The sequence below is a fragment of the Phalacrocorax carbo genome, chromosome 12, assembly GCF_963921805.1.
Source record: "Phalacrocorax carbo chromosome 12, bPhaCar2.1, whole genome shotgun sequence".
NCBI classification, from domain to species: domain Eukaryota; kingdom Metazoa; phylum Chordata; class Aves; order Suliformes; family Phalacrocoracidae; genus Phalacrocorax; species Phalacrocorax carbo.
The window spans coordinates 17421314-17435328 of record NC_087524.1 but is presented as its reverse complement, the minus strand read 5'-3'; the positions used below and the strand labels follow the sequence as shown (position 1 = coordinate 17435328).

General features: G+C 38.6%; 1 protein-coding gene across 4 annotated transcripts in view; it reads right to left on the bottom strand.

The window, feature by feature from the left end:
• The window catches only part of PLPP4 (phospholipid phosphatase 4), a 64086-nt gene that overhangs the window by 31278 nt on the left and 18793 nt on the right, over positions 1-14015 (bottom strand). For 3 of the 4 annotated variants that reach the window (XR_010375015.1, XM_064464287.1, XM_064464286.1), the window contains exons 2-5: positions 12854-12962; positions 8370-8460; positions 4932-4995; positions 3330-3454 (exon numbers count right to left, since the gene is read on the bottom strand). Coding sequence is in view for 3 of the 4 variants with exons in the window: in XM_064464287.1 (XP_064320357.1) it covers positions 3330-3454; positions 4932-4995; positions 8370-8460; positions 12854-12962 (389 nt within the window). In the remaining variant the exon portion in view is untranslated. The remainder of the gene's footprint in view (positions 1-3329; positions 3455-4931; positions 4996-8369; positions 8461-12853; positions 12963-14015) is intronic. The other variant, XM_064464288.1, reaches the window with a different exon arrangement.

The window sequence follows — 14015 nt, the reverse complement described above, 5'->3', positions numbered from 1 at the left end:
ATAAAACAAAATACTGAAAATGTAGAATTATAGCAAAATTTCCAGACATGAGTTATACCCTCAACATCATCATTGCTTCGTATGTCCAGGAAGGTAGTATAATGTTGTGTTTCCCATGATATTTTTAATTTTTGCTCCTCAGTCTAGAGAAGGGATGAAGTAGCAAAAAGAAACTAAATATATTACCACAACTATTCTTGATAAAACAAAACTGACAATCCTGGTTATCTAAATAATTTTGCTACACAGAAGGAACAGATTTCAGCTGTAAAATTATCAAATGAAAATGGTTTCCTTCTTCATTATGAGGCTAAATATGTATGGACTTTAAGGCTTCAAAACACACGGTCTTGTCAGACACTTAAATATTATAACACCAGGCTTCAAAAACATAAGTATTTCAAGCAGATGCAGAATTGCCTCACTCTAGTGTACACTTACCAACATATAAAAATTACTCCATACATATCTTTTCATTCTTATCACATTGTAATAAAAGGCTTTGTAGTGGGGAAATACAGTCAGCTTATCCACATGATAATATTGTATGTTCAGTGAAGGAGAAAGCTATTATTGTAATTTTGGTCTAAATATACTAGGCCATCACTCTGCTCCAACTGAATTTTGTGTGAGCTGCAGTAACGTAACTCAGTGCTTATAAAACCAATACCAGTCAAAAGTAAAACCCCAGTACACATTCTATGGCTGCCCCACTGGCCCAGGGACAAAGCACTTCACTGCGTGACAAGCAGTCTTGGTAAGAGAACTAGGATGTGTGCCAGAGCTAAGCAGAGCATGCTACACATACAGCGTTTCTAGTTTGTGCAAAAACAAAAGCACATTGGGTGTCTTCTGCAACTCACACTCTGAAGCCCCAGAGTACACTGTTGATCACTTTCCTTTACTAACATGTAACTAAAACACTTGCTGAGGGCTAATCTGTAAATTCTAGTATGTAAGTGTATAGATGCACTTGTTTTAAGCCTTTGTTATTTATTGATGAAATAATTAACCAAGAAGACTGCAATTAAGCGTGACAGCCAGATCTGAAGACAGACTACAAATAACAATAAATACCTTTTGTTCTAAATGGCATACAGTATATTCTGCTATTGTCTCTTTAATGTAGTCACAGCTTATAAACAAAATTTGAGACACCTAAGGTGGCTTACTTTTTATAAATGTAAAGCTTATAACAAATCCACAAACATCCACTACTCCATTATCTGTTTTTGGGACTCAAACAAGAAAAAGGGAGCAAGATCAGCTCAGAATTTCATGCATCTCATTACCCAACTTGTTTGCAATATATAATTCTGCACAAGTAGACACTTTGAAGTTATTAATTTAAAAGAATATCAGAAAAATAAATTCCAGAGATATGACTTACTGGCACTTAATTGGCAGTTCTCAGAAACAGAACTGCAGAAGGCAACAAACAATACCGGGGAAAAAAAAGCTCAGAATAATCAAGTTATTCTACAGATGAAAAGAAGTTTTATTAGACACTTGACATAAAACACTCTAGAAGGCAGCTCCTCAAGACAGAGAAAGGAACCTTCGTAAACATCTGAGTTAATACAACTAATTAAATCAGACATATGAGTTTTCATAAAGCCACCTAAATGTTTGTCAGGATACAGCATGAGCTAGGAGTAGCTGATCAAACCATCAGACCTAGATTGAGGACCACCTCAAAGCCAAATGGAATGACAAGTGACTCTGCTGTCCTAGGAGCAGAGAAGACACCACAGAAACTCCAAGCTGTGCCCAACTTACCTCGGTTTCCTGCCCACCTGCTCCTCTAAATAAGATCCTATTAATACACCTGCTCCCCCATTACATGGTACCTCTGTGCTGTCATGCTGACAGAATTCTACCTATTCCCCTCTGCTTGCTTGAGCTGGGAACAGAGCTCCCATTTACTCCTACCTGTGCCCAGGCAAAGCAGTCCAGTGGCAGTAGACATCTGAACATGGAAGTATAAGATCCCCTTCAAGGGATTCATTGGCAAGAATCAAGGGCCACACAGACAAGGATCCCTTCTTTAGCCACCCCTAGCAGTGGATACTGTCAAGAGGAGGAGAACAGGGAATGAAAGAATAATCCTTCTACTGGCATATTACAATAGCTTCTAGTGGTATAGGGACTTCTTGAACTACACTTTGTACCCAGTTCATTAGGATGAACAGCACCAAAATGATGCAACATCATCTCTGTGCATTCCTTCCTACCCCTTCCACCTCCAAGCATACAACCTCCCATGAAGAAACCTTAATGACAAAAGCAGTTGAACTGCCTTTGTGACTTGAACTTTGGTTAAATAGATCTAGTACTTGAAAGATATTAACAAGATGTTGTCAAAACTACGCAGGTCAAACATGCCTTGCCACATTTCATACTTCAATGGAATATAACAAAATAAATATTTACTATATAGACAAAGACTGTATACAGAGGCCTGCATTAGGGAACAGATACCCCCTCAGAACTACATGTCCTTCTTTAATCTTGAATTGTGCTTCAGTCTACTGACAGTCCTGCTGTGGTTCTCAGTGAAATCAGGTGATTCTCAAGATAAGGAAGGGTCACAGACTCACAACTTTATTTCCAGAAGGAAGTTTCTGGCAGTGGTGACCTAAGACAGGTGCAGGACCCTCCAGCAAAAACCAGCTGTCATGGTTTTAGCTGGGATAGAGTGAATTTTCTTCACTGCAGCTGGTCTAGTGCTGTGCTTTGGACTTAGTATGAAAACAATGTTGCTACACCGATGGTTTGGTTGTTGCTGTACTAGTCAAGGACTTTTCCAGCTTCCCATGCTCTGCTGGGTGCACAAGAAGTCAGGAGGGGAAGGGGCACAGCCAGGACAGCTGATCCAAACTGGCCAAAGGGATATTCCATATCATGTAACATCATGCCCAGTATGTTAACTGGGAGGAGCTGGCTGGGGGAGGGAGGCATCAATCATGGCTCAGGGACCAGCAGCGTCAGTCGGCAGGTGGTGAGCGGTTGTATTGTTTGTGTTTCTGTTTTTTTCCCTTTTTCCCTTTTCCTTTTTATTATATTACCATTATTATTAAATGATAATGATATTAATTATTATAATCTAATTATTAAACTGTTCTTAACTCACAAGTTTTTCTTTTTTGGCTTGTGTTCTTCCGATTCTCTCCCCCATCCCACAGGGCTGGGAGGAGGGAGTGAGCGGCTGCATGGTGTTTAGTTGCTGACTGGGGCTGAACCACGACACGAGGTTCATGATCTAACAAAATAAGAACACAGGTAAGACAGCTTTTTACAGAACAGGCACTGCATTTAAATGAACTTACAGGAAGAGTGGATACTCGGAAAGCTTTTTCTGCCTTCAGACACCAGATCTGGATCACCTGTGCAGTGCATTTCAGAGTTCATTACTCCATCTGGAAAGCAGCGGTAAAAGAAATCGGGACGCGGTCTACAAAAAACACCATGGATATTAAAAATACAAATGCTGTAGTAACAAATAAACCTCAAAATTGTTATTACATTTACTGCTTACTACAGAGTTCGTTCCCACCTGCCTTAACACAGCAACAGAAATGCTTCATTTTCCTTGAATAATCAATTCAATGTCACTTTTTTGACAAGCAGGCCCTCTCAGGGAAGCTTCCAGTACAGCATAGAAGCGGGAGCTGTCTCTGAAAACGAACACGCAGGGCTACTCTTGCCTACAGCAGCCAATCTAGCACAGCGCTTTCCGTGACAGAGCGAAGTTGCATAACAACCCCACAGAGTTGCACAAGTCTTGCCAACATATCTAGCTGAGAACAGGACTACAACTTAGGCTACAAGATTGGCACCAAAAAGCCATCATGTTCTAATGCCAGCCTTGATGCTGACCCTCTAACTGCATTGAACAAGCCTCCCAGTTTCTTCTGACCCTGCTCTGAGCTCAGTGATAGCACACAGGTTTGACTGGTGTCATACTGACCTAATACTGAGCTAATAAACCACGTAGAGAAGCCAGGCAAATGACCACAGATTCAGACACAAGCTGACAGACCAACCAGTTGGCTTGGAGTGCAGGCAAAATGAGCTCATGTCTGCCTGGAGTAGATGGTGCAGACATTCTTAGTTATATTTCAAAAGCACTCTTAAAATAAAAGTGCCAAGTACCATTACTGTCAGGGCATCAATACTGTTGCAGAGAGGGTTCATCAGAAACCAAGCACAAATATTGCTTCCTCAGTGCTGCAAAACAGGTGAAGTTGAACAACAAACACAGCATTGGAATCTATTAAATAGTGTATGAATTGAAGTCAAATATATATTTTTTCAGCTGAAATTATTAAAAATGTTGATAGAGCCAAAAAATACCTTAAAAAATTGTTTTCCAGAGAGTTTTGTTTGCTAGTATTTTTCTGACCCCTTCGTTCACATTTATGCTTCCCTAAAAAATGGCCTACCTAGGAGAGCACTTACTGCTGAGTTCCAAGGTTTGTTCTGCCATGGATCTTGATGTTACCTGGAAATACCATTCAGTAATATGCTTCACACAAAATGCAGGCACTGGGTTATATAGAGACTCAGTTGATTACTATTCAATCAGACTAGTGGCACTGGCATCTGAAGTCCCACATGCTGTGACTCTTCCCGTCTGTGTTTCCAATTTAACGAACCGATTTCAACCCGTACCTTTCCTTTCAAGCGCCTCGTTTGTCTGGATCTGCCAACCAGTCAAGCAAATAAAAAACCACAAGGACATAGATTCCTACCACAGTTGGATGTCACACAGTGAAGTTATACAACACCTGCACCAGGGAAAGGACACCTTCAGAGGGGACTGTTCTAATTCAACATGCTTTGGAGCAGCACTTATACCTCTGTTTGTCAACTCTGTCTTTATTTCTCTTAATAGTTAAAGCCATCATTTATAACATGACAAGACTTACCTTCCTACTATTAATTTAATAGTATTTGTGCAGACGCCATTCAGAGCTAGAGCCAAGGAAACAGCTACAAAACAGAATGAACAAACAGAACAACAATAAAAAATACCAGGCTATAAATTGCAGCATTAAAGCATTTGGCTTACAGACTAAAACTGTACCTGGACTGAAAACTGAGTGATCTTTGCAGCCCACTGTTTTTTCTTATTAGCCAGACTAAGGGCAGACCCCAGAGCATGATAATAATCACAACTGACATTGTTCAGCTTTTACTCTTGAGAAATCTAATTTCCTTATGCAAAGACAGTTTTCATATCATGCCATTTGCACAGGCATAAATCATCAGATGGAAGCAATTATTGGAGAATCCAGTACTGTGATTATCAGTTTTGTAATTTACTAGATGAAAATCTTACCTTCTTTTGGTTAAGGAGAATGCCGGTATAAACCTATACATAAGATATATATACATATGTGTCTGCGCATTTATGTAGGTGTATATATATGGATATGTATGACCCAATTAAACAGTCCACTTTCAGCCTAAAGAATTGCCTTTTGGCTAAAATTAGAATTGGACGACTTTTTATTTTTCTTTCAAAAGGATGTGGGTGTTTTCACTAAAAATCCTGACTTTTCCCCTTATATTTACTCCCAGGATTAACCAATTTTCCTAATAAAATAGGAGTAATAAACAGGAACTGTCATACTAGGTATGACAGGATTATCATCTTTATTTCTACTTGTATGCTGAGTCCCCAGACTTCCCAAAGAACCTCGTCTAAAGCCTGTGGAGATATCTGCCTTGATTTCAGTGGCACTTGGATCCAGCACATACACTCCTTTTAGATTAAAATTGATTTAATGTAGCAGTCCACACCACAGATACCTGTTACAACACAAGAGCCACTGAATTTTGTTTCCCACCAGCAGAAAAACTACCAGGCAAATCTCTGATTTCCAGCAGAACAGTTACAGTAATATAACTTATGATTATGACAGCTACACGAGCTGTTTTCTCACTGGACTGCTGCCCCAGATGCTGTACTTCAGCAGCGCTCATCCTGTCTCCCTAAAATCTCTGCCTGAGGATATTACAGATGATAAAAATGTGTGTGTGTTACAGGATCTATTTTTCTTTAAGTTAAAAAAAAAATCCTCCATCAAAGCAAAAACAAGGGTTTTCTCAGACTACAATGATAGCTGGCAGCAAAAATAAAGGAATAAGTCAATCCTAGAGACACTGATATTGTTCCAAAAAGTCTTCCACTTTCAAAACCTATGCTCACAGTGATCACTCAGTCCCATGCTCTCTTCTTCCTCTCATTTGTTTTCTCTTAGTTATTTATAGTGATTGCACAGGGAACTGAAATCTTCCACAAAATCAAATGCATATGACCAGTAGTGTCACAGTGCTACATTCTCCTTTTTAAAAAAAAATGAGAGACGTAGAGATACTGCTTTCTAAGACATGCAGTAAAGTTTACCCTTTTCATTGAGCCTTGTCTTGATTGCTCATTGCATACCTGACTGAACCATGCTTTCACTGACGCATAATCCTTACAATGGCAATCCAAATATCAAATGACAGTGTGAATGTAAGCTGATAAAAAAATTGCATTTGCTCTCATTTTGTTCCCTGTAGGAAAGGCTCACACCGTCCACCAAAAGGCATATAATCTAGTCAGTAGAGAGGTAGGCACTTTCAGGGGCAGGATTAAGGGGGCCTACATTAGGAAGCTAACTACTCCTTACCCTAGATGCACTGAACCATCATCTTTATATTAATGGCTATATGAGGGGCAAAACAGTTTCACATCCTTTTAACCATTGGTCTTTTCTACATACAATGTCTAAAGAAACTGACCTTTTGGGGGACTTCCTGATCATTCATTACAAACATCACGTGCCAGATCTCAGCAAATCAGTGAAGCTCCACCACAGGTGGTGAATCTTCACATCAGCTTCACATCACCAGACACATTAACATACTGAATCATATTAACATACAGTACACTCAAACATAATTAAGCCACAAGGAGTTCCATACTTATGGCACATACTGAACAACCTTGCAGAACAGAACATCAAGACTGGGGTTTCTTTAAAGTCTGGGTAGCAAGGAGAATGCTGGGGAAGGTGGCAAGTTTTCTCCTGTACATTATAGATGGAATCAAAACAGAAGGCAAGAACAGCAGAAAAAAAATGAATGTCTTTTTAGAACAAAAAGGTGAGAATAAGTGAAGGAGAAATTAATCCAAAGCTCCTTTCCTTCCTAAGCAACAGAAAGTGGAACTCAGCACTGTGACTGTACACTTTTTATGAATCAGAATTATTTCTACTGAATGGACTTGTCAGTAAAATGTCACTGTAAGTCATTTCAGAACTTACTACAACTGACTGGCAGCAGCCAAAACAAAACCAGCATCTCTTCACACTTTTATTAGAGCAACTGGAGAAAGAACAAGCTATGGGAACACAGCCACGTAAAAAAAAAGATTTTCAAAGGCAGATACATAGTGCCATTTACACCCTATCTAGTTAAGGCAAGGCTGAGTATCAGTTTGACCTTACAATTTAAGGGCCAATAAATTAAAGTGTAAATTAGTCAGTAAAACAGAATTACGCATATTTCAAACATACTGCCAACAAAAATATTTGCATTTCTTAATGCTTCAAAGTATCCTCTGCCAGTGAAAGTGCTTTAGTCAGTTTTGGTCTCTGGCAATATCTATGTAAGAAGGATCTGGGCATATATTACCAAAAGATTTCAAAAGATAGGTGCAGACAGAATTAGCTGGAAGAGTTTAAAATTCACCACCCCCATACTCTACATGCCTCTCTGCTCAAAGTTGCTGTCCACACCCATAATTAGACTTCACCCGTAACACAGCCATAGCAGGTGACAGTCCAGGATTAAGAGCACATCCAACTTCACTCACAGTTTAAGATGAAACATCAGCTTGTGAATAAAAAGGCTGGGCCACGAGCATAGATTTTGCAGTGGGCAAGAGTAAAGTCCAGGAGAAGGTCAGAGAAAACAATAAGAGGAATAATTTCCTACACTAAGCAGCTGAATCTCACAGGACTTTCCAGTCAAATCCTTAATTTAGAATAGCTGCAAGTGTACATAAGAGGTAAGTAATAGATTGGCTGTGACAGAAGATATATGTCTGAACAGTCTCTCAGATGGTCTTGACTTTGCTGATCGAATTCTGGCCCTTGCTAGCTAGATTGTGGAATTAAGGCACAGAATTTGTACATTTAGAAACATATATAAAAACAAAGGCTTTTGTGAGATGGCTTGCAACTATAACTGCGCTGAAAACTACTGTAATGAACGGTAATGGAGACAGGTTTTCTTCAAGGCTTAGACTACAATTGGAATCAATCTTTCAGAGCTATCACACATTTTCCATCTCGAAGTATGACATACGTTACCTAAGAAAGCCTCTTTAATTTCAGTCTTGTCTGTTCGCCGGATTATTTTCACCACAAAAATGACCGCTAGTGGTGTAAGGAATGAAATTGCCTGTAAGAGATAACAAATACAATGTGTGAGAGCATCAATTCCTTTTTCAGGCCAACTGATTAATAATTAGTTCCAGTTAGCTCCATTTAAACTGGAAGGCTGAATGATCTTTATCAAACTCCTGAACTTAGGCAAAGTCGGATGATTTGTCTTTGCAACTACAGGGTAACGAATACATTAAAATTGTTATATAACTGAGGGTTATAATTGATTTGTAATTGCTTGGAGCTGCACTTAAAATGTCAGCTGCATAAATGAAAAATCAACAGTCTATGAAGTCCACAAAATTCATTCATTGATCCACACAGATCTTGTATATTTTTTCCACACTAAGCATTGCTCCAGAAGGCAGCCAATCCAGGCTGTGCTCTCCGTAAGACCCTATCCAACATAACAGACTCCAGCACCAACTTTCTGACATTTAAAAATGCTCTCTATTTTACTTTTTGTTTTCTTTTTAACCATCATTCTTGAATGCATTGAGAAGACCATGTCTTTATGATTCTTCTGTTTACAAGCATTTGGATGTGGAGCCAATGGCTTGATTTTGTTCAAAACCAGAAAAGCAACACCTGGACACCTACGAGTATACTCATTGGTTAAGCAGAACTATATTCTTTTATTGTCAGTGCTGTAGGACAGGATTCCTCCCACAAGGAACCTGAAATGGCATCTGCACATCAATGCACACACTTGATTCCCACAAACAGCATCTTCATTATCATGGAGCAATTTGGACTGTGGTCGATGATTCACTGTAAACGTGCCAGTTATCCATAAAGCAGCCTACTTTGTGCAGAGTCTGTATACTGCAGTCTGTTCTCCCAGAGCAGGTATATATCATCTTTCTCCAGAGATACCTATCAGTTTCTCCCAAGCACAGTACCAGGGAGTTTTTCATTACTAGTTTGTCATGGAAACTATGATTTTGTTCCCAACTGGTCCTTCCATCATCCCTTCTGTCTCAGACCTTCATTTGCAGAGGTAAAAGGCAACTTGTAGGCAAGGTAGTCCATTTATGCTTCTTGCTGGTTCCAATCTGAATTAACAAATTCCTTTCTGGAATCTACAAAGCTCTTCACAATCCCATTTGTTCATAAATAAATCAAGCACTTTCAAAAGCATTTATTCTCTTGAAGAAAAGTGGGAGTGACTAGTTTTTTTAAACAAGGCAAAAATTAAACTGTATATGGCACAAGGGGCACCAGGTCTTAAATAAGATTATACTATCTTTACTGAGGTTGAACAGTGCCTCCTTAAACAGCACCACCGAAATAAGAAACAGGGACACTGATTCAGGACAGAAGTGTTATAACAAAAGACATGTGACTCTTCTTTTTATAATACAGATTAATCTCAGTCCTCACTTTATGCTTTTAGAATATCTGAGTAGGGAACAAAATGAAAATGCACTGTATTTATTATTTTTGTAGTGCATCTTGGACCAGATTCCCCTCACTTGCATCTGCAAAATATTATCTCAGTGACCCACGCAGATTAAAACACAGTCTGGACTCTGCTCCTCTTTTTTTTACATTTAGAAAGGCACTGCCTAAGATGCACCATTTCCACTTGAATCTCACACACACTGTAGACAGAAGGGATAGATTAGGATGGGATTGGTATTAGATTAGGCATTAGGATGCCAGTGCCGTTTTACTGCTCCAGAAACATTCACTTCTCTCTATCCTCAGCAATAGTTTAAATTCTGCTTTCAAAGACAAAGAGTGAAATAAAAATAGTTAAAGCAAAACCTAGAATTATTAGTTTCACTCTAAAAATTAAGGAATGCCACCAGGAAAGAAAAGAAGAAAGATATCTGCATTCCATTGTTGAAGAACACATAGAAATATAGCCAGGCTGACAAGCCTATAGTAGTGGTTTAATGAAGTTAGAAATATTTTGAACAAGCAGGAGCAGCAGAAAATATCAACAAAGAATAGAATTCAAGTGGCAGCTTGTTCCAAACCACTTCACAATCAATCTTCAGAAATCTGGTAAAACTGCGGATTTCCTCATATTTCACAGGCATATGGATTTCTGAGAATGATGAGGAACTATTCATGTTTGCAGTACATTGCTGTTCCTTACACAAAAGCATTAGCTGGAAGGTGGTTTTTATCCTGCAGCAAAATGCACATGTAAAGAAAGTTTGGCTTGCTAATGACTCCTTTTTCTTTATTTTGCAAAAACATTCTGTATGGCTCATATCCATAACAGATTTAGCAACAGTCTAATGACCAATACTCTCCTTAGATGCACCTCAGTAATGTTTTCTTTTTCAGCAGTAAAATGTTCTAACGTTGCTTTGCTTTTGTGAAACATGGACAAAATCTCTCTCATTCATTATTCATCCTGGCATGCCAGAAATATGCTAAAGTTACAGAGATTCCCACATACTTCCATGCATTCAAGAGAAGTTGATAGTACCTTACACTTTCCAAGACAAGGAATATCCACCGATAGAGACACAGAACAAGGCTCAGGTCTTTTCAGTCCTTAGTGGCTTGCTTGCTACCCATGCAGAGGTCAGCTCTGTGTAGTTTGGATCTGGATTTGGAGTACTCACAACCTTCTCCTGAATTCAAGGCTCTCAGCATATAAAAACAAGCCAGCGTTTCATAAACTCTTAGAGATTGCTTTCTGGTAATCCATATCCATATATTTCAACATCAGAGTACAACACTAGTAGCAAGAAATTCTTCACGTAATGAAATCTTGTGATCAATGCTAGAGACAGATTTTTCTTCTTTTTAATTAAAGAGATAATTTCTAAATGGTTTTTCTTATTTAAGTTTCTTAATTTAAGAAGCTGTTCACTGAGTTACTGAGATGTCATGGTCTGAGCCAGAAACAGAACGTGGGGTATACAAACATTTCTGACTCAGAGCTGCCTCAGAGTTCCACCTGCCATAAAGTGTACCAAAAGCTGGCTCTGTGGGAAGCGGTTAACAGGGAAATGTACTACGCTTATATCCTAGAGTTGTGCTTCGCAGTGGCTACTGCCTAGAGAACAGAGGAAGGACTAACAATTATCCCAACTGCTTTCAAAAATAGTTTCACCACTGCAGCAAACCCCCATGCAATGATTCACCATTGGTCCTTGAATTCTTCAGTTTGTCAGATCAGACAAACCCTGCAGCAAGGTAATGCTCAGCATAAGGAAAGACTCAGTCTTTCCTAGCATAACAATGTAACTCTTGGTTCGGTTTTCTTTTTTTTTGTTTTTACACAGCCGCCTTCCATTCCAGAAAAACACTCACAGTTTCACCCATCCACGCTGAAAAATTCCTTTAGAGCTTCTTCTTAATGCAATATAAACAATATGCTGATGAATTTAAAAACCACGTCTTCAGCCTCTGTCTTAGAAGGCTGGGCTATATTGTCACCTCATAAATAGGAAGTACCCTCAATTTTTTCCTTACTCAGTCAAAAAGTTTTCCTAACTGAAGGCCTGAGCCTTTGAAAAAAGATACTGAAGACAAATTACATAGTTGATTTGCACTTATTCTGAATTCAAGCTCTTAATCTGAAAAGTAAAACCCTGGCTTCAGTGAAGACACAGGAAAAGATGCTTTGACATAAGGGTACTGCGATTTGACCTCATCTGCCATGCCCAGTCCTGCAAAATCTCCACTCCGACTGATGAAGGTTTTGCAAAGACTGACCTACTTATGTTAATAGCCTAAACTATACCCGTAATTCCTTAGCATTTCTGTAGTGGTCTGTCTTACTGTACTTACTTAGGATTGTTAATCATTGCTAGCGAAGGTTATCAAAACAATGGATTTTTATAACCAAACCATCAGAAACAGGCATCCAGTCTGTATGTCAACATGAGCTGTGCTGGGGAGAGCCAGAAGAATGGTGACAGCTGAGCAGCTCTATGAGATATAAAGTATTCTCCCAATGACCTCAGGATTGTTGGCAGAAGCTGAAACAAAGGTTTTATCTACATAAAAAAAACCCAAAAAACCACCAAAAAGTATTGGGAGGCAAATCTTTCGGTGCCTAACACACCTAAAACAAATCAGATTTTAAAATTTAAGCACTTAACCTAATAAGAGCATGGCAAGGTTTTGTCAAGTCACCCAACTAGCTAATTCAAAAAGCTTCTCTAATCATTTCTCTAGCATCTCTCTACCTTAACACTAGCTTAAATCTTAAACTGTAAAATCAACATTCCTGAATTCAGTCACCTGGTAATGCTGCTTTTTAGGAAACCCCCACGGTTTCCTACATATTGCTATTTTGGATATCCTTGGTTTAGAAAACAACTGTCATTAGAATAAAAGGTACATCCTACACTTCTGAAAGGTTCCCTCACTGCTTATCAAATGAAAGTGTACTTAGGTTACAGCCATCAAGCGACCAATAAACCTTTAGTACTTACAAACATAAGACGCGTAGGTATGTTGTCTGATTGCACCAAAGGATTTTTATATAGCCAGATCTCTTCCGGCTGGATAACCCGCTGGAATGGATCCAAAAATTCTGTAAAACTGAAAGTAGCAATTAAAGACATTTTTTTTTCCACAATTTGAATTGATGACCAAAAATCCCAGGAGAGTCCTGCTGATTTAAAGCTTCCCCCCAAGTTAATTATGGTATAGCATGCATGATTTATCCTTATAATATATTGCTATCCTACCTCACTGCTTTTCAGTAATGCAACCTTCATAAATAGACACTTAGGAAAATTATTTTTTAAAGTCTATGTTCTACAACTTTATAAAAGTTCCATAAACTTTACTGTGGAGAATAAATTGCCATTTTATTTTTTGTGGGAAAAGTGTGCAAAGAATATTGTGGGAATAGAAAAACCACATGTAGCAGATGTTTTACACTGAAGAAATTATATTCCAGATACTAAATACAAAACATGTCTTTCATACATCAAGATCCAGACTTTGAAGTACGACAGTTGTATCTGTAGGATCTCAAAGCAGGGAGAAAGAAGCACCCCAGACAATTCCTTCTTCTGAACAGGTAACTTTAGAAAATATCTCCAAAAGAAACATACTTCTAAAACAGGACGGCCTCGTAGAAACACTTTTTTTCTTTTTTCAGATTCCCAATACTTCGATTCGGCTGTCAAGCTTAAGAATCTAGCTCTACCAGAAATGTCTCATTTTGCCAAAACTGACATTCTCTTGTCATTTCGTTCTCTTAAAAAAAAAAACCACACCCACCCAACCAAAAATAACCCCCACAGTTTTGTAATTACATTATTTTGAAATGAAGAGCATCAAAATAAATAGTTGAGGTTACATTGTTATATAGAAAGTAAATTATTTGTGTGGCTATCTTTTGTCTAGTACTGAAAGAGGACGAAGGAATTGCGGTCTTTGACTGTAGCCAGAAATTTCAAAAGCTTTTCAGGACTACATAAATTGCCTCTCTTCATTTAAATCACACTCCTTTTTCCACAAAGTCCTTCACTGTTATTTAGGTTTTCTTAGCTTTGAAGTCATATCAGACTCCTGGGAAGTTTTGCCTTTACATTACTCATTGCAGGGCTAGTTTGTCAGGACTGAAAGATTGGCTGCTAAGCA